This window comes from Copadichromis virginalis, linkage group LG16 (genome assembly GCF_057382275.1).
Source record: "Copadichromis virginalis isolate Kocher_CV1m ecotype Utaka linkage group LG16, C_Virginalis_male_GT1.1, whole genome shotgun sequence".
NCBI lineage: Eukaryota > Metazoa > Chordata > Actinopteri > Cichliformes > Cichlidae > Copadichromis > Copadichromis virginalis.
The window spans coordinates 11,512,645-11,535,857 of NC_140633.1; the positions used below are offsets into that span (position 1 = coordinate 11,512,645).

Below are 23,213 nucleotides of genomic sequence, written 5' to 3' on the forward strand. Positions count from 1 at the left end.
CTTATAGTTTTTTAAATATTACCCTCTACCAAACGGTTGAGATGTCTCTCTATGGTACAACTACATAAAGTTCTACAGACATAACTAGTAGAAAAAAGTAAAGGTTATACTCATTTTGCAAAACAATAACTACCCAATTTTGTGTTTGACCCACTTTATTGTGGTAGTAAAACATCAAACATTGTTGGATTCCATTTCAACAGTGGGCGTTATAATAACAAACCACAAAATGTATAAAACACAAAAATATTGTAAATTTGATCAAAAACTTGATCTGCAATTACCGAAAATTCATAAACATACAAATTCACTTTTGACCTGTTGTTAACATAAACTTTTCACTGTAGTGTTGGAACAGCACTAACATTTTTTATTTTATCTTCCAGAAAATTCTGGTGGTATATTATATACCATTGCCATTTTGCACTGAAAAATTTGAGAACACACTGAAACAGTTCTGGCTCTTTTCTTTTGCCGTTCATGCAACTTCACCAATACCCCTTGATGATTAGATCTTCTGGTGGTACACTGCAAAGCATTCCTGACTGGCATTCAAGCACAAGAAAACATTGGATTTTTGGCATTTCCATCTTGAGACACCCTTTGGACAGTAATTGCATCGGCCTCGCTTGTCACAGTGAAGTGGCCAATGCCCAAAGCAGTCATATCGCACATCTGGCTGTGGTTTCTTTGGTGGTGGTGAAGAGCTGGATGATGGTCGGCCAACTTTGGATGCTGGCTTGTTGACTTGTTTCAAGCTATGCGCAACTGCCAGGCAGAATCTTTTGAGTGTGATTGGTTTCTGGTTTAGTTGTCCACATTCCCTCTTGTAGACCAGCCAGGAATTTGCAATGGACAGATCAAGCATGTAACCAAAGAGTGGCAGGTACCATCTTGTAGACTTGGCTGGGGTCTTGTACAGGTGTACCAGCATGTCAGAGAGATCTATCACTCCCATATGCTCATTGTATGCAGGGATGAGTGATGGGCATGGGATCATAACTTTCGCCTTGGACTCTTTGCTCCAGCGTTTGACAGTTGAAAGTGGCATGATCCCAGAAGCATTACTTAGCAGGTTCACACATTTGTTGTCAAACCATTTAACTGCGATCACACCTTCAGCAGACCTGTAGTCAAAAGCTCCACGCCCTCTCTTCATCAGCTCTTTGTCTGTCATCAAAGTGGCTCCACCTGTGCGATTTGGTCGAACAGTGCCAATGCAAATCCAAATTTAAACATGTCATATTTACATGTATAGATCATTAAATTATTTATATTCAATAGTAAATAGTCAATTTCATATGTTAAAACAACAGTTCTAAACATTAGCTAAGTTTTGCTACTCTTACCATCAATTGACAAATCAACCGTTTGGTTGAGCATGTTTTTAAAAAAATATTATGGATTTATTACAGCTATTTTCTGGTATCAAATGACATAATCATGTTCAGTAAAGACTCTGAGATGTTTATACTGAAGAAAAATGTACTTACCTTTAAAATTTTTAGCCAAAACAGTCCATGTGTCCAGAGTGATTTTTTGCTTTCTGATTTCCTGGTTGGAGGGTGGCAGATGAGGCCTGCCATATCCTGACACAGTGCCATCTAGTGTTTTTTTTTTAGGATAACATAACTCAACCAAGTGGTAGAGATGGCTCAATAAGGTTGAGTTAAGCTAAGTACTCCAGTTCATTATATATAGTCTCTCAAAATATGCTAAACCAAATGGTTGAGCAGGCAGTCAAATTCTTTTGAACTTTCCATAACTCATTATTTATAAACATAATATAGTGTATTGTATAGTGTAATGTGTAAATTCAATGCTAATTTCTAACTCTGTTAAATTTACTAAATTCTGTTTTCATGAAGACCTGGATGCTAAATGTAATTGTGACACTTTGTAAAACAGAAATGGTAAAATGGTAAATGGCCTGTATTTATATAGTATTTAGTATTTTAGTATTTATTTATTTATTGTCATTGTCAAGAACAATGAAATTGCGTTTGGGGCTTCCATACAACCCAAAAAAAGAAGAAAATAATAAAAACCCTTTAAAACCCAAGTGTACATATTTAACCCAGTGTGACTCCAATGCAATAAGACAATCCTTAGCAATAATGTTCGTAGAAATTCAGACAAAGACCTGAGAAACATGACAAAATACAACAATGCAACCCATTCAATATTATTGTACTGTGAGATATGATATCAGATATGATAGTTATCTATTTAAGAAAGAGGGGGGGGGGGGGGGGGGCAGGAGGGGGAAGAGAATAAAGATATGATGCACCAATGCAGACCAGTTCATTGCTATTAAGAAGTTGGATATGGTTATTGTCCGTGAGAGGGGGGCAGAGAGTTCAGGAGCCTCACAGCCTGTGGATACAGGCTGTTGGCCAGTCTGGATGTTCTGGCCTGTATAGACCTGTACCTTCTCCCTGAGGGCAGCAGATGGAAAAGGTGGCGCGCAGGGTGATGTTGGTCCCGCAGGATACTGTGCACCCTCCTCAGACAGCGAGTGGGGAAGATATTACTGATCTCTGGCAGACTTGTTCCAATAATTCTGCCAGCTTCTTTCACCACCCGCTGGAGTGCTTGCTGATCGGCCTTGGTGCAGCTGGGGAACCACACTAGAAATCCATACGTCAGAACGCTGCTGATGGCACAGTTGTAGAAGTTCAACATCAGAGATCTGGGAATGTGTGCGCTCCGCAGTCTCCTCAGGTAGTAGAGGCGCTGTTGGGCCTTCCGTACAACTGAGGTGATATGGTTGCCCCAGGACAGGTCCTCGGTCACAGTTACCCCCAAGAATTTAAAACTGCTCACCCTCTCCACCGCCTCACTGCCAATGAAGAGAGGCAGATGGTTGTTATGGCCCCTCTTCCGGAAATCTACAATGATCTCCTTGGTCTTTTTGGTGTTTAAGACCAAGTTATTGTCGTGGCACCATGACTCTAGTTGTTGCACCTCTGTCCTATAGTTTGTCTCATCATTGTTGGATATAAGTCCGAGCACTGTAGTGTCATCTGCAAACTTAACAATGAGATTGGACGCGCAGGAGGAAATACAGTCATGGGTGAAGAGAGTGTATAGCAGAGGGCTCAGAACACACCCCTGAGGGGCACCGGTGTTGACCACAAGGGTGGAAGAGGTGTTCTTACCCACTCTGACACTCTGTCTACGGTTAGTGAGGAAGTCCACAATCCAGTTGCACAGAGAGGAGTTAAGTCCCAGTTGGTGGAGTTTGGGACGGAGTTTGTATGGCCGGATGGTATTAAAAGCCGAGCTGTAGTCTACAAAGAGGAGCCGTGCATAGGTGTTCCTGTGTTCCAAGTGCTTCAGTAATGTGTGCAGCACTGTGGCGATCGCATCCTCGGTTGACCGGTTCTCCCTGTATGCAAACTGGTGCGAGTCCAGGGATGGTGGAAAAGCAGCTCTGATGTGTTTAATGACCAGTCTCTCCAGGCATTTGGCGGGAATGGGGGTGAGTGCCACAGGTCTGAAATCGTTCAGACATGTGACATTTGACTGTTTTGGGATGGGAACGATGGTTGCTGCTTTGAAACAGGATGGTACCAGTGAACAGGACAACGAGGTGTTATATATAGAGGTGAAGACGTCCGCCAGGTCCGCAGCACAGTCTTTTAGCACCCGGCCCAGCACTCCATCCGGCCCGGCTGCCTTCCTGGTGTTAATGCTCCGGAACACACGCCTCAGCTCATGAGTGCTCAGGACCGGAGCAGGGTCGGTTGAGGGGAGAGGGGACAGGACAGGGTCGGTGTTCTCCCTGTCAAAACGGGCATAAAAGAGATTTAGATCCTCAGCCAGAGTAGAACTGTCGGCTGAGGGTGATGGTGTTCTTCTTTTGTAGTCCGTGATAGCCCTGATGCCCTCCCAGACCTGCCTTGGGTTTGTGTTGTTCTCAAACCTGGCCTCGATACGCCTCCTGTGCTGCTGCTTGGCAGTCTTGATGCCTCTTCTCAGGTTGGCCCTGGCAGCACTGTATGCCTCCTGGTCCCCGGATTTGAAAGCGTTGTTCCTCGTTCGAATAAGTTGTTGAACTCCGTGTGTCATCCAGGGTGGATTATTAGGGAACACACGGAATCGTTTCCAAGTTGTTACATTGTCCACACAGAAACAGATGTAGTCCAAGACAGTGGAGGTGTAACTGTCCAATGCGACACGATTGTCAGTGTCCTGCACCTTGAATACATCCCAGTCTGTGCAGTGGAAACAGTCCTGAAGCATCGGAATAGCGTCCTGCGGCCATGTTCTCACGGTTTTGGTTGTAATCCCAGTGCTCTTGATCTTTTGTGTGTATATTGGGTGTAGCAGAAGGGAGAGATGGTCTGACAGACCCAGGTGGGGATAAGCCTGGGCTCTGTACGCATTCGCCATGTTGGTGTACACCTGGTCCAACGTTCTATCTCCTCTGGTAGCACACTTCACATTACGGTGGAAATTGTGAAGTACAGATTTCAGGTCCGCGTGGTTAAAATCCCCAGCCGCAATAAAGTCACTGTCCGGGTGTGCTACCAGGCTGTTATTGATGCTGCTGCTCAATTGTGCTAACGCTAGCTTAGCATTAGCATCTGGTGGAATGTAAACAGCGCAGATGTAAACGGCAGAAAATTCCCGAGGGAGATAGAATGGACGGCACTTTAACACCAACAGTTCTACCTCTGTACTGCACAGTTTTTCCGTTACCGTGACGTTCGTGCACCAAAGGTTGTTAATATAGATGCACAGCCCCCCGCCAGTCTTCTTACCCGAGTCCGCAGACCTGTCGGCTCGATAGGCGGTGCGGCCTGCTAGATCGATAGCCGCATCGGGAATGGCGCTGTCCAGCCAGGTTTCAGTGAAAATCATGCACGAACAGTTATTAAAAGTCCGTCGAGTGGCGATCTGCAGTCGTATTTCATCCAGTTTGTAACGGATTGAACGGGCGTTGGAGAGGAATATGATCGGGAGTGGTGGTTTAAACGGACTAGTCTTTAGCCGTGCCCACAGGCCTCCCCGCTTGCCTCTCTTCTGCCTCCGCTCGCAACGTCTCCTCCTGCGGCTTGCTGTTGCGGGTAGCCCCGGGGGTTGCTTAACGATCTCCGGGGGGATGAGATACTCGGATGTTAGTTGAAGATCTCCACTGTCATGGTCTACGGTGGGTGGCTGGAGTTTCCATTAGGCTCCTGAACTGACCTGGGATCCGCCCCTGGGCAGGGCCAACTCCAGCTCCTGCACACCTGGAGCCTATTGCAGGCTATCAAACCAGAGGGATTTAAACCACACATCGATGTTCACTCACTGCCAGTTCGTCATCAACCCATGTTGGTAACAGGTCTTGTGTTTCAAATTCTCGCTGTGATTCATCTTACTAACAAAGACTCTTTTGTGCTACAGTTGCTGTACCCACCCTGGCTCACTCCACCTCCGGACTTGGAATACCTAGTGATCATTTTGGAAATCCCTCTGTGCCTCACCTGCCTGCCCTCCTGCCATCACACTCCATCTGGAGCCCCGGATCTCAGGTCAGCCTTTCCACGCCACTCAGCCTCCCCTGGATCTTCATCATCCCCCTCTCAAACACTCCAGGTCCCTAACTGCAAGTAAGAATTGCTGCTCTTATACTGGCCACTTCTGAGCTGCCTTCACTACCCGCCTAACTTCTATATCCTCTCCCCTCAGTGTGACTGTTCCCCACTCAGCTCCGTTCCACTTCTCAGGCCTCGTTCCCTCGCCCTAGCCACGTTCCCCTGGGCACGCCACACCAAGGCTCCACGTCTCGTCATTTTCTGTCTTTGCCACGTTTCCCTTTTTTTGTTCCCCTTGCACATAACCGTAATAAACCATTAAATCATCTACTGTCTCCGCTCTGGGTTTCTGCACCTGAGTCCTATTCAGTACCGGCCATCCGTCGCCGTGACAGTACGAACTGGCCAACAAATGGACTCAGCAGACCCAGTACGTGCAGCAGTCTCCAAGCAGGGAGCCATTTTAGGGGCTCATGAGCAAGCGTTGCAGGTTCTCGACACCCGGTGTCAAGCCATAGGCGAGACCCAGGCTAGGATATTAGCTTCCCTGCAGGAGATTCAGTCGGCTCTTTCCCCTCCTCCAGGCCCATCCTCCGCGTCCCCTGCGCCCGTGGCAGAACCTCCCCAGTCTTCCCCAGCTCCGACCCCTTCGGGCTCCGTGTTTCGCGATGCTGCATTCCCAGAACCCGAGCCGTACTCTGGGGAGCGGGGCCGCTGTACGGCCTTTCTACTGAAATGTTCTCTCGCGTTCATGCATTCACCCCGTTCATTTACTAGCGAATCAGCTCGGGTAGCATATCTGGTGGCTAAGCTACAGGGCAAGGCGCTGTTATGGGCCGAGGCGTACCTGTCGGCTCACCCGCTCCCAACCTGCTCGTTTGATGATTTTCTGTGCGAGTTTAAAAAGACCTTTACTCACCCAGTATCGGAGGGTAGTTCTGATGAAAGGTTGCTCGGATTGCAACAGGGGAGCCGGAGTGTCGCTGAGTTCATTATCGACTTCCGTACCGCAGCCGCCGAGGCCAATTGGCCCGATCATGCCCTTCGGGGAGTGTTCCGTCGCGCCTTAAACGACGAGCTCAAAGACCAGCTCGCTTCCCGCGATGAGCCCAAATCCTTTGAAGACTTGGTCTCCCTTTCCCTTCGGATAGATAATCGCCTGAGGGAAAGGGAGGCAGAAAAGAACCAGAAACATCGTAAACCTGCGCCTCGTACGTTTTCACTTCCTCCACCGTCACGTCCGGTGTCAACATCCGCTCCCGTTTCCGTGGAAACGGACGCCGCTCCGGAGCCTATGCTAATCGGCCGCTCTCGTCTCACACCAGAGGAGCGAGAACGACGGCTTCGGTCGGGCGCGTGTTTTTACTGTGGCTCAGTGGAGCATAGGTTAGCGCAGTGTTCGGTTCGGCCAAAAGGCTCCGCCCGCCGGTAATTTCGGGGATACTGGTGGGCGGATCCTCTTTCAGTTCCAAACCCCGGTTAATTCTACCAGTCACCCTGTGTCTAAATAAGGTTTCTCACCCCCTCCATGCTCTCGTTGATTCCGGAGCAGAGCAAAATTTAATAGATTTAGCTCTCGCTAGACGCCTTCATTTGCCACTCAAGACTCTCGATCCTCCCATCCCTGTTACCGCATTAAACGATCAAATATTGTCTCAGATAACCCATCAGGCTGGCCCCGTAACCCTCGTCACCTCTGGAAACCACCATGAAGCCATTACCTTATTCACCTTCTCTTCTCCTGATTCACCACTCATCCTAGGCTACCCCTGGCTACAGAAACACAACCCTCATATAGACTGGTCTGGAAGTAAAATCGCTAGTTGGAGCCCTTTTTGTCTAGCCCACTGCCTCAAGTCTGCCCTATCGCCGGGTGCCCCTGACACTAACACCTCGGGCGTTGATCCGGTTGACCTCACACTCGTCCCACCTGAGTACCATGACCTCCAGGAAGTTTTCAGTAAAGACAAAGCGTCGTCCTTACCACCCCACAGGCCTTATGACTGCGCTATCGACCTTCTACCTGGTGCTCCGCTTCCCTCTAGCCGGCTATTCAACATCTCCAGACCAGAAAGAGAGTCCATGGAAAAGTACATCCACGAGTCATTAGCTGCAGGTATCATCCGCCCATCCTCCTCTCCAGTGGCCGCCGGCTTCTTTTTTGTGGAAAAGAAGGATAAATCACTCCGTCCATGCATAGACTACAGAGGGTTAAACGACATCACCATTAAAAACAAATATCCTTTACCCCTTATCAGCTCAGCCTTCGAATCCCTCCATGAAGTCACCGTATTCACCAAACTGGATCTCCGCAATGCCTACCACCTTGTCCGCATCAGGGAGGGGGACGAATGGAAAACGGCTTTTAATACGCCCCTAGGTCATTTTGAGTATTTCGTCATGCCGTTTGGGTTAACCAATGCCCCCGCTGTCTTTCAGAACCTGGTCAACGACGTGCTCCGTGATTTCCTGAACCAGTTTGTCTTTGTTTATCTTGATGACATACTCATTTTCTCCAAGACCCCCCAGGAACACCATGTCCACGTCCGAGCAGTCCTCCAACGCCTCCTGGAAAACCGACTTTACGTCAAAGCCGAGAAATGTGAGTTTCATGCACAATCTGTCACTTTTCTTGGCTATATACTCGCAGGAGGGCAGGTGAAGACTGATCCAGCCAAGATCCGCACGATCCTGGAGTGGCCCACGCCCACGTCACGCAAGCACCTACAACGTTTCCTCGGCTTTGCCAATTTCTACCGGAGGTTTATTCGCAACTACAGCCAGGTAGCCACTCCTCTCACTACACTCACATCCACCAAAAGACAGTTCATCTGGACACCTGAAGCTGAGGTAGCATTCAGTAGGCTCAAGCGCCTATTTACTTCAGCTCCAGTATTGTGTCACCCAGATCACTCCAAGCCATTTGTTCTAGAGGTAGACGCGTCCGACGTCGGCGTCGGAGCGGTCCTTTCACAGCATTCAGGTTCCAAGGCCAAGTTACACCCATGTGCCTTTTTTTCACGTCGACTCTCGTCAGCTGAACGCAACTATGATGTAGGAGACAGAGAGTTGCTGGCTATTAAGTTAGCCCTGGAAGAGTGGCGTCACCTATTGGAAGGAGCTGAACACCCATTCACCATCTTCACAGATCATAAAAACCTTACTTACCTCAAAACAGCTAAGCGTCTAAACGCCCGCCAGGCCCGTTGGTCTCTGTTCTTTGATCGCTTCAAGTTTGCCATCTCTTTCCGTCCAGGTTCCAAGAACGCCAAGGCTGATGCCCTGTCTCGTCTTTACGACCCAGACGCTGAACCCACCGAACCAGCTCCTGTGCTTCCTGCCTCCTGCCGCGTAGCGTTTTTATCCTGGGACATAGAGGAATCCATCCAGCGTGCTTTACTGGATGAACCAGACCCTGGCACAGGTCCTCCGGGCCGCCGCTTCATTCCCACAGCAACCCGTTCGGCTGTAATTAAGTGGGCTCATACCTCACGGTTTTCCTGCCATCCTGGAATCGGCCGCACCATCGCACTACTACGTCGTCACTTCTGGTGGGCAACTCTGGAACATGATGTGCGGGACTACGTCTCTGCCTGTGACGTGTGCGCCAGGAACAAGACCCGAAATCAGCGACCATCCGGTCTTCTACAACCTCTAGCCGTACCTTCTCGTCCTTGGTCCCACATTTCCCTGGACTTTGTCACTGGACTGCCTAGGTCAGCAGGTAAAACAGTGATACTCTCTGTGATCGACAGGTTTTCAAAAGCAGCTCACTTCGTTGCCCTGGAGAAACTACCCACTGCCACGGAAACTGCAAGACTGATGGTTGACCACGTCTTCAAACTCCACGGGATTCCTGCCGAGGTCACTTCTGACAGGGGACCTCAGTTTACATCCCAGGTTTGGGAATCTTTCTGCTCTGCCCTGGGTGCTCGAGCCAACCTCAGTTCTGGTTACCACCCTCAAACCAACGGGCAGACTGAGAGGCTCAACCAAGAGCTGGAGTCCATGCTCCGCTGCATGGTTTCCCATAACCCGGCTACCTGGTCAGCACATCTCCCATGGGTGGAGTATGCGCACAATTCTCATGTTTCCGCATCCACTGGTCTCTCTCCATTTGAAGCGTCCCTGGGCTATCAGCCTCCCCTCTTCCCTGAGGAAGAGGCTGATTTGGCTGTGCCTTCCGTCCAGCACCATCTCCAGCGCTGCCGCCGCGTCTGGACTCGGACCCAGGAGGCACTGAAGAAAGCTGCTGCCCGCCACTGCCGCTATGCAGATCGTCTACGGTCGCCAGCTCCTCGGTACGCTCCAGGGCAGAAGGTGTGGCTGTCGGCTAAGGATGTTCCCCTTAAAGTTTCCTCCCGCAAGCTGGCTCCTCGGTTTATTGGGCCGTATGTCATCCACTCGGTCATCTCGCCCTCTGCTGTGAAGCTCGAGCTTCCTCCCAGTCTGCGGATTCACCCGGTTTTTCATGTTTCCCAAGTCAGGCCTGTGCTGTCCAGTGTGCTGTGCCCGCCTTCCGACCCCCCTCCGCCCGCCCGGCTCATCGATGGTCATCCGGCCTATACGGTTCAGCGGATCGTTGACGTCCGTCGCCGTGGTCGGGGTCGCCAGTTTTTGGTGGACTGGGAGGGGTATGGGCCTGAGGAACGTGCCTGGGTTCCTCGCTCGTTTATCCTTGATCCTGCTCTTGTCTCTGATTTTTTCAGGTCACGTCGCGGGCTGGGGACCGGTCGGCCGCCGGGTGGCGTCCCTTGAGGGGGGGGGGGTACTGTCATGGTCTACGGTGGGTGGCTGGAGTTTCCATTAGGCTCCTGAACTGACCTGGGATCCGCCCCTGGGCAGGGCCAACTCCAGCTCCTGCACACCTGGAGCCTATTGCAGGCTATCAAACCAGAGGGATTTAAACCACACATCGATGTTCACTCACTGCCAGTTCGTCATCAACCCATGTTGGTAACAGGTCTTGTGTTTCAAATTCTCGCTGTGATTCATCTTACTAACAAAGACTCTTTTGTGCTACAGTTGCTGTACCCACCCTGGCTCACTCCACCTCCGGACTTGGAATACCTAGTGATCATTTTGGAAATCCCTCTGTGCCTCACCTGCCTGCCCTCCTGCCATCACACTCCATCTGGAGCCCCGGATCTCAGGTCAGCCTTTCCACGCCACTCAGCCTCCCCTGGATCTTCATCATCCCCCTCTCAAACACTCCAGGTCCCTAACTGCAAGTAAGAATTGCTGCTCTTATACTGGCCACTTCTGAGCTGCCTTCACTACCCGCCTAACTTCTATATCCTCTCCCCTCAGTGTGACTGTTCCCCACTCAGCTCCGTTCCACTTCTCAGGCCTCGTTCCCTCGCCCTAGCCACGTTCCCCTGGGCACGCCACACCAAGGCTCCACGTCTCGTCATTTTCTGTCTTTGCCACGTTTCCCTTTTTTTGTTCCCCTTGCACTTAACCGTAATAAACTATTAAATCATCTACTGTCTCCACTCTGGGTTTCTGCACCTGAGTCCTATTCAGTACCGGCCATCCGTCGCCGTGACATCCACGGCTTAGTTGTAGTAGATCATCTCTGTTGTATTGAAGTAACCCCAGACTGTGTGAAATAATACACAGTACCACCAAAAGTGCAAAAGTGTAGGAGCTCCGGGCCGCTGCGTCTGTGCGCGCCGCCATCTTAAAGCGCTTTACTAGTCCCTAAGGACCCCAAAAGCGCTTTACATATCCAGTCATCCACCCATTCACACACACATTCACACACTGGTGACGGCAAGCTACATTGTAGCCACAGCCACCCTGGGGCGCACTGACAGAGGCGAGGCTGCCAAACACTGGCGCCACCGGGCCCTCTGACCACCACCAGTAGGCAACGGGTGAAGTGTCTTGCCCAAGGACACAACGACTGAGACTGTCCAAGCCGGGGCTCAGAACACCCATTTTATTAAAGGTGAAATAATTTAGACAGTTTTTGACTCTCAGTGATGCTGCAGTGTTCATTTGACTTTGAGACCTGAAGCAGACAGAGTTTTGGACCCGTGCTAAGACATTTTTTCACAGATTTTTGAGCACTGTGTACCACATAAAATTGGTTCAAGGTCAGTATGCATAGCCAGAATTCATACATAAGGTGCACTGTTGATTTTTGTGAAAATTAGAGGATTTAAAGTGCACCTTTATAATCCAAAAAATACAGTAATGTAATGGTCTTCTAACAGGTATCATTCAGAAAGCATTAAATTGACTGTAGATCGTGCAAAATACAGCAGCTAGACATCTTCTAAAGACTAAGAAAAATTAGCATATTGCATTAGAATTGATTTTAAGATTTTACTAATTACCTGTCCTTCATGGCCTGGGCTCAGAATATATACTAGAAGTGCTTCTCCTGTACCAGCAAGCACTTTGGTTATGGAAAGTTATATACAAATAATAATAATAATAATAATAATAATAATAATAATAATGATATTTTATTATTATTTTATCTACACTACTAAGTCTACCCACCTCTGTATGAGGTATGATGTATGATGACAGATCATACAGACAAAAATATCAACTGATAAAGTTTGGTGAAGTTGTTTACATGTTCTTGAAGAACTTAATGAGTCCCATTGAGAATGGGAAGTTGTCTGATAAAACAAAGCCACAGAGCCAATTACTTCTTAGTTCGGTGCTGGAAAAGTATTACTACAATACTGTTACGGCCCTGGGTCTCGGAGAGAGTGAGACTACCCTTTTGTGCTTGTGCAAATCTAAGTGTGCCAGGACTCGTGGATGACTGGCTGCTGGGAGTCCTGTGCCAGCCTTCTTACCCCTATCTTCCCTGCTTAGCCTCTGTGTCCTTGTCTTGTCTCGTGTGCATTACTTTCCCTGGAACAGTCGCTCACTGTCGTTCTCTAAACCTAAAAGAGAATTATGGATTTGATCAACTGGTCTCTGAATGCTATTGACACCCTTTTCTCAACGAGAAGTCTGGGCTCGGGAGAGCCTGAGTACCCTGGAGGGACTTTCCCTGCCGGATACACGATGGACGGGTGGCAGAACTGGAGGGTCATGTGCCTGTCGATCAAGGACGCTGAAGATATCTACCTATTCGGAACCATGATAACAGGGTTCTTGCTGATCGGAGCTGGCTTGGCCCTGGTTTATCGGAGAAATAAGAGAGCAGAACCGGCTGTTCAAACCCCCCCAAGGCTGCCCGCTGGAATTGAAACGATGGGACGAGGCGCGACCTCTCACAATGAACGCAGCATGGTTAACACCTTGGAGACGCTTACAGCTGCTGTGAAGGCTCAAAACAACACCATTGAGCGTATGGGGGGATACATCAGAGAGAGGCCTGCTCAAAATGAGACCCTTGAGCGAAAGTTGGAACACATCGCGGAACGGATCACTGCAGTTGTGGGGTCTCAGAATCAAAAGAATGATAACACCATGGAACAGAAGTTTGATACCATCATGGGGAGGCTCGCGACTCTCCAACGGGAGATTGAGAGACCAGCGTCAGAGTGTTAAAGAGCAACTTGACATTCTCCTGGGCTGCTCGCATGAAAAAATCAACAAAATCAACATCAAAATGCGGACACCACCACGGCGCCAGCTGCAGGCCCAAGGCTGGAGCCGAACAATCACTCCCTGATAACGACTGTGTGATGACTATTCTTCCCATCCCATGCAAGGACACCTGGATTGGCTGGAGGACTGTTTACTTAGCCTGATAGGGCGAAGGACACTGTCTCTGCTGAACTATGGACACGCACACACATACACTTACACTGATAAGCACTCACCCATCCCCCCTCCCCTTCCAGCGCCTTCGATGCTTACCTCCCCCATGATTTGGACATCGGGTCAGCTGGCGGCGCAGTCGAAAGATTGCAGCAGTCCCAGATCAGATGTGCACACTGTGTTTATTGTGTTATGATATCCCCTACCCAACCCTGTGGCTTGTCATGTCTTTCATAATGTTGTGCTGTGGCCATTCATGTGCTTTTTTTTCTGCAGAGTTTTTTTTGTTTCCTGTTCTCGTGCTGTCCTACCATGGAAGCACAGCATGAGTGGAGGTCTCTTGTTTTCCTCTTGTACCCTCCCGTTGTTGTGTACATTTCAGTGTTCTTTTCTGTAACGCTACCAATCTCCGACTTGTAACCCCATGTGATGTCTGTGTTATGTGTGTAAGGTCGGGGGGTCCCATTTCACTGCAGGGCAACCTGCTTGTGACAAATAAAGCTGATTCTGATTCTGATTATGCAGATCACAGTGTGCCAGACCTCGCGGACGATTTGCTGCCTGGCGATCCCATGACCCCTCCATGACCAATTGACTGGCTGATTGTCTGCACCTGGGAGTATAAAAGGCTGAAGATCCTTCACACTAGGGGGAACTGCTGCTTTGAAGTGAACATGCAGTGTCCTTCTCGTCTGCTCTGCATGTGAATCTTGTTTGTTAAACCTCTTTGCTGTGTTGCTCTTTGTTTAAACCTGATATACAGCTGAACTTAGTTTCATTAGAGTTTTGTGATGCTGGCTTGCCTTAGTTACCCTTAGCTTTTATTGTGTGTACTGCCAGCCTGCTTTAGTTAACCCTTAGCTTTTACGCGTGACTGTTTCGTTTGTTCTTTATGTAATAATTATATGCCCAGTGGTCTGTTGAACAGCCCTGTCGGTAGTGATGGCCAAATGAAGCTTTCTGAAGCACTGAGGCTTGTATTGAAAAACGGTTCATTACTCGAAGCGCATACTGAGAGACACCGAAGGGTCTCAGACCTTAATCCTTTCTAGTGCTTTACCTTTCTCAGCAGACAGTGCATGCGGCTTTAATGTTGTGCTGCGTGGAATAGAGATGGGTTATGCTCCCAGACCCGTTCACCAGGTCTATATCAAATCAGAACTCGTTACGGGATTTTTCCCTGTCGCAGTATGTCCGTCCTTACCAATAGAGGGGGTGGCCATGTTGCTAGGAAATGATATTACGGGCGAATTAGTGCGTCCTAGTCTGGAGGTGCTGGATAAGCCCTTCAGTTCTAATGCCCCAGATATTTCTGTGACCCCAAAGCTGTACCCAGCCTGTGTGGTTACTCGTGCCCAAGCCCGTAAAGATGGTGACGTTACCCTCGCTGATTCTGTGTTGATGTCCTCATTTTCTGAGGAGGGTGCCACGTTACCTGACGACAACAATGTTTTGTCTTCCCCAGACTTGGTAAACCCTGAGGAGCCTAGTCCATCTGTAAAAGAAATACCACTGCCTTTAACCAGAGAAAATCTGTCGGCGGCCCAGTTGGCTGATGAATCGTTGCAGCGATGTTTTAAGCATGTGGTAAGTGCTGAGCAAGCTAAGAATGAGCAACAAGCCTTTTTCATAGAACAAGCTGTGCTAATACGTCAATGGTTTCCATTGGGTGCTAGGAGTGTGGACTGGAGTAAGGTTAAGCAGATTGTCATACCCACGCTGTATCGGTCAAAGATCCTGGCGCTTGCTCGTGAAAGCCAGTGGTCAGGACATTTAGGCATCAAAAAAACGTATCAGTTACTATTAAAACACTTCTTCTGGCCTGGCATGAAACGTGATGTGGCTGCTTTCTGCCGTAGTTGCCATATGTGTCAACTTGAGGGTAAACCAAATCAGGTTATACCCCCTGCACCATTATGTCCCATCCAAGTAGTCGATCAACCATTTGATCACGTCATAGTAGACTAAGTAGGTCCACTACCAAGAACAACGTCAGGAAACCAATATTTACTCACCATTATGTGTGCTGCTACACGTTTCCCTGAGGCTATTCCACTGCACAAATTACGGCAAGGTCTGTTGTGAGAGCCCTTACTAAGTTTTTTCTACATTCGGACTGCCTAAAGTTGTCATAAAAGATCAAGGTTCTAACTTTCAATCTAAATTATTCAAGCAAGTAGCTAAAAACCTACAAATCAAACAGGTTGTGTCTTCTGCCTATCACCCAGAATCCCAAGGAGCTTTAGAGCGGTGGCATCAAACCTTAAAAGCCATGCTCCGCAAGTATTGCTTAGAGGCCAAAGTGGATTGGGATGAAGGGATTCCCTTTGTGTTGTTTGCTGCTCGCGAAGCTGTCCAAGAGTCACTCGGGTTCAGTCCCTCTGAACTAGTGTTTGGCCACACGCCTCGTGGCCCGCTTAAATCAATGAAAGAGAAATTTGATCCAGGAAGGGAGCCCTAGAGTGGGAGTGACCAAATATGTGCAGGATTTCTGTGAGCGTTTGAGTCAGGCTAATGCTCTGGCTAAGCAGCACCTCACTGTTTCACGAGGAAAAATGAAACACGCTTATGATAAGGCTGCTGTCAAACGACAATTCCAGACAGGAGATGAAGTACTTGTCCTCTTCCCTGTCCCCGGATCATCTCTTTCTGCTGAGTATGAGGGGCCTTATGAGGTACACGAACAAGTAGGAGAAACTGATTACATAATCAGCACGCCGAATCGAAGACGCAAAACCTGTGTTTGCCATATAATCATGTTAAAGTTATACCACTCCCGACCCTAACCAAAACCCACTGGGAGCTGTGCTCCTGTGGCCGTCTTCAGTCACTCAGAGGTAGAAAGCACAGACGAGGCTGATGGTTTAAAACTGAATGACTCCAGTGGTTCTAAGCCCCGCTTGCCTTACTCTGAAGTGTTAAAATCATTCCGAGCAACAAGAAGACATAGCTAATTTGGTCCATGAGTACCCCTGTTTATTTGGCGATGCTTGCTGCTGCAAGAGTACAATTTGGAGATTTGGCATATAAAAGGATCAGAAAATGTACTAGCTGATGGCCTCTCCCGGTTGTGAGTATGACTTGTTTTGTTGTCTGTCATGAATATTGAAATCTGTATATACAAAACGTAGTCTTGTATTTTAAGGGGAGTGGTGTTACGGCCCTGGGCCTTGGAGAGAGTGAGACTACCCTTTTGTGCTTATGCAAATCTAAGTGTGCCAGGACTCGTGGATGACTGGCTGCTGGGAGTCCTGTGCCAGCCTTCTTTTATGCAGATCACAGTGTGCCAGACCTCGCGGACGATTTGCTGCCTGGCGATCCCATGACCCCTCCATGACCAATTGACTGGCTGATTGTCTGCACCTGGGAGTATAAAAGGCTGAAGATCCTTCACACTAGGGGGAACTGCTGCTCTGAAGTGAATATGCAGTGTCCTTCTCGTCTGCTCTGCATGTGAATCTTGTTTGTTAAACCTCTTTGCTGTGTTGCTCTTTGTTTAAACCTGATATACAGCTGAACTTAGTTTCATTAGAGTTTTGTGATGCTGGCTTGCCTTAGTTAGCCTTAGCTTTTATTTTGTGTGCTGCCAGCCTGCTTTAGTTAACCCTTAGCTTTTACGCGTGACTGTTTCGTTTGTTCTTTATGTAATAATTATATGCCCAGTGGTCTGTTGAACAGCCCTGTCGGTTTTCTGTTTAAAGTTTGAAATTAAAACTTTTTACTTTACTCAGTTTGTGTGGGGGGCTTGTTTATGTTACTCCTCCCCTGACGCCTAACAGAGTGGGTTGTAACAAATACATTAAGACTTGTCTTTTCATTTGTTTTTTAATGAATACCATTTATGTCATCTAGTTGTATAGTAAATAACATTTTTGTTAATTGAATGGATGTTGAATTAAATCTAACATTGTTAACTCTAGGTGGGTTTGCAGAATTGCACAAATACAGGTATCTTTATTTTGTGATCATATTTACACTTTATATTCTGATACTCTGCTTTAATTCCACTATAGTTTTCCTTATCTGGACTCACAAAAACCTTCACGAGCCAATGTACATTTTTATTGCAGCTTTGTTAATCAACTCTGTTCTTTACAGCATGATTATCTATCCAAAGCTCTTATCTGATGTTTTGTCTGAAAAACAGATGATATCATATCCACTCTGTCTTTTCCAAGGTTTATCATATTACACCTTGGTTGGTTCAGAATTTTTACTGTTGGCAGCAATGGCATATGACAGGTATGTGTCTATATGTAAACCCCTGCAATATCCAGTTATTATGAATAGAATAACTATTTATGTATGTCTGATTTTAGCTTGGCTTATACCTGCTTTTGAAACCTCAGTGATGGGTGTGTTGTATTCGAATGTCAAACTCTGTAGCTTTTCTCTGACAGGAATTTTTTGTAATAATTCACTTTACAAGCTTCAGTGTGTGCCCTCGGTCGCAATATCTATATATGGTGTGATCATGTTGATAAGAATTGCCCTTCTACCTTTGCTTTTCATACTTTTTACATACATCAGGATTATTAGAATATCTTACCATTGTTGTAGAGAAGTGAGGAAAAAAGCTGTAAAGACATGTTTACCCCACCTGCTGGTGTTAACCAACTTTTCCTGTTTTATTTTCTTTGATATAATTATAGTTCGACTGGATTCTGATCTATCCAAAACTCTTCGTTTGACATTGACGTTTCAGTCAATTGTATTCCATCCTCTTTTAAATCCAATCATATATGGACTCAAAATGAATGAAATTTTCAAACATATCAAAATATTGTTGTCAAGTTTAATAACACTGGTATTACTGCCCTATTATCAAATGTATGGCATATAATTTTAAATTGTAATGCAAACTAGACAATGGAGTACCTTTTCTCCGATTTTACATACTAGACAGAGGAAAAGAGATCAAATTTATAGAAATGTCATGACATTTATGTAAATGTTCATTTCTGTTCTTCTATTGATGACAACATAATGGTCATAAAACAAAGACAAACAATTTCTTAAACTGTTTCTGGTAATGTTTAAATTCTAAACATCTCATATGCCTGCATTTCACATTTCCCCTTCTATATTGTCATAGATTATTATTTACTATTGTATATTCACATAAAAATAATTTAGTAGAATGAATCAATTAGTAGAAGTCTCTCTTTGATGCTGACAAGCATGTGAATATTCATCACAGTGTCTTCTGTTTTCTCAGTTATATATATATATATATATATATAGTTTTTTTTAATGAAAAATTCTTTTGAACTTTCCATAACTCATTATTTATAAACATAATATAGTGTATTGTATAGTGTAATGTGTAAATTCAATGCTAATTTCTAACTCTGTTAAATTTACTAAATTCTGTTTTCATGAATACCTGGATGTTAAATGTAATTGTTACACTTTGTAAAACAGAACACCCATTTTATTAAAGGTGAAATAATTTATACAGTTTTTAACTCTCAGTGATGCTGCAGTGTTCATTTGACTTTGAGACCTGAAGTTGTAACCTGCAGCAATGTTAAAGATGATCTACAGGGCTTCAAACATTCAGGAATTATAGTCACCATATAATTCACTTTTCATGGTAAACATTCATTAGATCCATCAGATATAAAGTCATTGTTGGAGCAATACACAAACGCTTATCAGAAACCGAACAAAGTGCAAATAATTTCAATAACATGTAAACACAAGGACTCAGTCCACGAATAGGAGTATTAGAATAGATGTGCTTAATCCCGCTTGTATCATAGGCCTACTAGTACAAGTGGAAATACACTAAAAATTACCTCCAAGTATTCAATACTGAGTACAGTTGAACCCCGACTTACGAAATTAAGTCGTTCCCGAGGGTCTTTCAGAAGTCGAAAATTTTCGTAAGTCGAAGCACCCATCGCGCCTTTTGAGTGAATGGTAGGCTATAGGCTAATTGCTAACTGCAACAACAATACGTCGTTCAAGTGGAACAGCGAAGCTCAAGTACGAAAGCCAAGGGGGTTGTCACATGATTTGGAAGGCATTGTGGGCATTGTAGGCATTCTGGGCTCAGCCAATCAGAGACAGTGGATTTTGTTACACGGGCATTTTGCCATAACACGGGCAGAAATATTGCCGTTAAGTGCCGTCGTAACTTGAATTTTTCGTTAAATGGGGTATTCCTAAGTCGGGGTTCCACTGTATTGTAAAACAAATGATTGACATCAAAAAATTAAGCAGGAAGCAGCATAAAGTCTGCTTACAATTATCTCTCATAAACTTATTTTCAGCTGTTTTAACCATTTACAGCTTTTCACATGTTAATGACTTGGTTAACGATCTAACTAGCATATCAACAGTGCGTTTCAGAGACACCCAACAACTGTACCCACACTCCGCACATCACGTGTCTGATTAGCCACATTTAGCTTACCGCCGTCGAGTGGATGCTCAGCATTTACATGAAGCCACAGCTCAGTAAACCTTCTGGTTTCACGCTGTCCTCTACGACAAGTACAAAATTATACTTTGTGAACATTATCAGTTTGGATGGCATTTTAACTCGTTAGAGATTAATTTCTTCAGCTTACCGATAACAAAGTTTTAGCCCGCCTGCTCTGTTCGGCTGTAGAAGCAAGAGACCATGAGGCCGCACCTTGACCACCTGGTCAGCTGGACTGGGACAAAAAATCGGTCAGGGCATTTTGACTAGAGAGTGGCCACAAGGTATTATAGGAAAAACCATAAAACCTTTGGATGACAACAAATGCTGTTGTGACAGTGATGTACACTGTCTTGTTGGTATATATGTATGAGTTCTAAACAGTTTACATCACATGACAACTTAAGGACATCTTCTGGTTTCATCTTCATGTTTCCCTCTCAACAGATATCAAAACCAACATCATGAGCACAAGAAATGACAACATCAAAGAACGCAAGTATGGCGAAGCTCGCGGCTCTCCAACAGGAGATTGAGAGACCAGTGTTGGACTGTAGAACTGCTTTGAAATTCATATGAGCTGTTCGCACTAAAGTAAAAAGCACCATCACTTCATGCGGATAGCCCCTTTGGCGCCAGCTGCAAGGCTGGAGCCGAACAAAAACACCCTGATAACGACTGTGTTTAGTCTGTTCCTTCCCACTCCATACAAGGCCACCTGGGTTGGCTGGTAGACTGTTTACTTAGCCTGGCAGGGCGAACTATGGACACACACACACACTTATCCCCCTCCCTTTCCAAACGCCTTCGATGCTTGTTTCCTGCGGGGGAACACGGCGGGTCTGTGTGACGCGCTGGAAGGGTAGCGCTGTGCAGGGCGGCTGCTGTGTTCGCTTCGGATTACTCCTCACCAGTGTTGGTCATGTTACTTGAAAAAAGTAATCAGTAACTAATTACTGATTACTTCCCCAAAACAGTAATCCCATTACTTTACTGATTACTTATTTTCAAAAGTAATTAATTACTTAGTTACTTTTTAAAAACACGATTTACAACCTGAATAGGTGATAAAGCGATAGATCTTTCAGTCCAATTCTACTTTTTCTACATAATCCATCATACAAAATGTAATCAAATGGAAAAGTCTCTTTTTAAAACTTGTTTTATTAGTTTTAATCTTTTAACTTTATGCATCAAGCAAAAATTTAATTATATGCAACATTCTCTGACTGGAAGAAATTTGTTTAATATTTAAACCTATTTTCTGCACATTCCAGCACATAAAATATTTTTGTGTGTTTACACTCACTCTTTCAAATAGATGCAAGTAAAACACAGCAGAAAATAAATAAAGTCAGAGACTCAGCGGTCCTGTTGCTCTATTTTCACCTGTAAAGCAGGAGTAGGGTAGGCGGAGGTTTACCCTGGTGCAGGTGTGCCGCAGCGGTCAGTGGAAGAATCCGCGAGTTTCTCTGTGAGTTTCCCATTACGTCGTAGCGCACTTGGTGCTTGCTTGGAAGTTTAGAGGTTTTTTTCGCTGTAAAAAGAAGTTTTCTTCCCACGCACAACGGACACTAATGTTTTTGTCACTTTTTATGGAATCAAACTTAAAGTAAGGTCAGTACTTCCACGCTTTAAACGCTGCATGCTCATACTCTCTCCCACACTCGATATATTATCCATTGATCTGCACACAGCTGTTGTCACGAACGTCCACTCGCTTACGTCACTGTCATGAGACATTCTCGCAAAAAAATCACGGTTTTAGTAACGCAGTAACGCAGCATTCCTACGGGAAAGTAACGGTAATCTAATTACCGTTTTTGCAATAGTAATCCCTTACTTTACTCGTTACTTGAAAAAAGTTATCGGATTACAGTAACGCGTTACTGCCCATCTCTGGTAGTAACAACCCCCTAAGCACCCTGATTTTGAATGACCAGTAGTAAAACTGTAGCAATGTTGATGGCCTTTTCCCATTCCAAATAAATTTAGACACCACAGAGTGTATATTCTTAAAGCAAGACAGAGGAGGGAGAAGTGGCAACATGAATAAAAGGAAATTAAGACATGACAGTATGTTCATTTTGACTATGTTGAGGCCCTAGTCTTAGTGTGGGGCAGGTCAACGCTGCAGTGATCTGAGTGATCAGATATCAAGATTGGCTGAATACAAATTAGTGACGTGTCGGTCGCGAATGAAATGGCACAAAAATGGCTCTTAGAGCCAACTCTTTGAAGTGAACAACGCGAGCCGGCTCCTTACTCACCAGGGGGCAGCTTTGTGTAGCCAAATGTTAAAGTCATGAATTCGCCTTAAGGGGCCATGTTGATATTATGAAGTAAATTGCATCATACAGTTTGAAGTACCTTTTTTCATTCTTCTAAGGCATATGCGAGTGCGCATGTACACACACACACACACACACACACACACAAGAATGAATGAAAATATGAATATTTTGATTTCTTAAATGTCACAGTTGTACAGTAATAACTCCGATAGTGTTATCAGTTCATCAGTGGCAAACGGGGAAAGGAGAAGAAAGTAGTTGCGAAACAAATACATCAAAAGAGTATTGATTATTAATCGCGAAGCTCTGAGAGCTTGGTAATATTCTACTTTGCTATGCATGTGTTTGAGGAGATTTTACAGGCAGAGATCCTTAACGTCACTGTATCCACAGAATGGCCTACAGGTAAGACTTAATCACACAAGGAGAAAAATGAAAATGAAAGCCGTTGACTCAATGGAATGCATAGAATGCTAAGAGCCTTCAATTCAGTGGGGATGTGGCGAACATGTCATGGTCCTGAGTCTGAGGACTCGGTGTTTTGTGTTTCTTTATATTCTTCTATATTCTTGTTTATTCTGCCTTGTCTTTTGTTTAGGTTTGCTATGTGTTAGTGTGTTTGTTTCATGCCTGCCTGTGTTCCCTCTGTCTGTCCATGGTGTCACTGTGTCTGCTCGTGAGTCTGCCTGCCAAGTTCAGTGTCCTGTCTGGTTCTCTGTGTCTGTTAGTTTCCTGTTTTATTCTGAAAGTTCATGTCTCATGTCAATGTGTTTAGTTTTACCTCTCTCCTGTCTCGTTAGCCTAATTTCTCCCAGCTGTGTCTCCCTCCTGTTGTCCATTTCCTAATTACTCCCCTGTGTATTTAAGCCCTGTGTTTTCCTGTGCTCCCTGTCTTGTCGTACCCTCAACTTGCTGTGTGTTCATGACTTCCAGGCCTCCTGCACCTCAGTTAGAGTTTTGTTTGCTTTTGTGAGTTTTATTTTATGTTGAAGTTTTGTTCCAGCAATAAAGCTGCATTTTCAGTTTAAACCTCGTTTCCTAAGAGTCCTGCATTTTGGGTTCACCACTCCTGCCTGCCTGCCACACAGCCAACCATGACAGAACAACACTAAAGGCCAACTTCAAGCTAGAGCAAGTTTTGAATAGTCAGTTGAATGGGAAGAACAACATCTGGCCACTCAACACCTGCACCCTGCCGGCAGTGATGGGGCGTAATGGAATAAT

At 45.8% G+C, this 23,213-nt stretch overlaps 1 protein-coding gene and 2 long non-coding RNA genes across 3 annotated transcripts; all 3 read left to right on the forward strand.

Moving 5' to 3' along the window:
* Positions 1–5,265: 5,265 nt before the first annotated feature.
* LOC146690306 (uncharacterized) lies at positions 5,266–5,819 on the forward strand. The gene is made up of 3 exons (XR_014915614.1): positions 5,266–5,324; positions 5,398–5,603; positions 5,683–5,819. It is a non-coding gene; the product is annotated as an uncharacterized LOC146690306 (long non-coding RNA).
* A 4,485-nt stretch (positions 5,820–10,304) lies between these two features.
* LOC146690307 (uncharacterized) lies at positions 10,305–11,012 on the forward strand. Its single transcript, XR_014915792.1, has 3 exons — positions 10,305–10,480; positions 10,554–10,759; positions 10,839–11,012. It is a non-coding gene; the product is annotated as an uncharacterized LOC146690307 (long non-coding RNA).
* A 6,133-nt stretch (positions 11,013–17,145) lies between these two features.
* On the forward strand, positions 17,146–18,108 carry LOC146690308 (olfactory receptor 6N2-like). The gene has a single exon (XM_085435070.1). It carries the CDS (start codon positions 17,149–17,151, stop codon positions 18,106–18,108), a length of 960 nt encoding a protein of 319 aa, XP_085291196.1. The 5' UTR covers positions 17,146–17,148.
* The last annotated feature ends 5,105 nt before the right edge of the window (positions 18,109–23,213 follow it).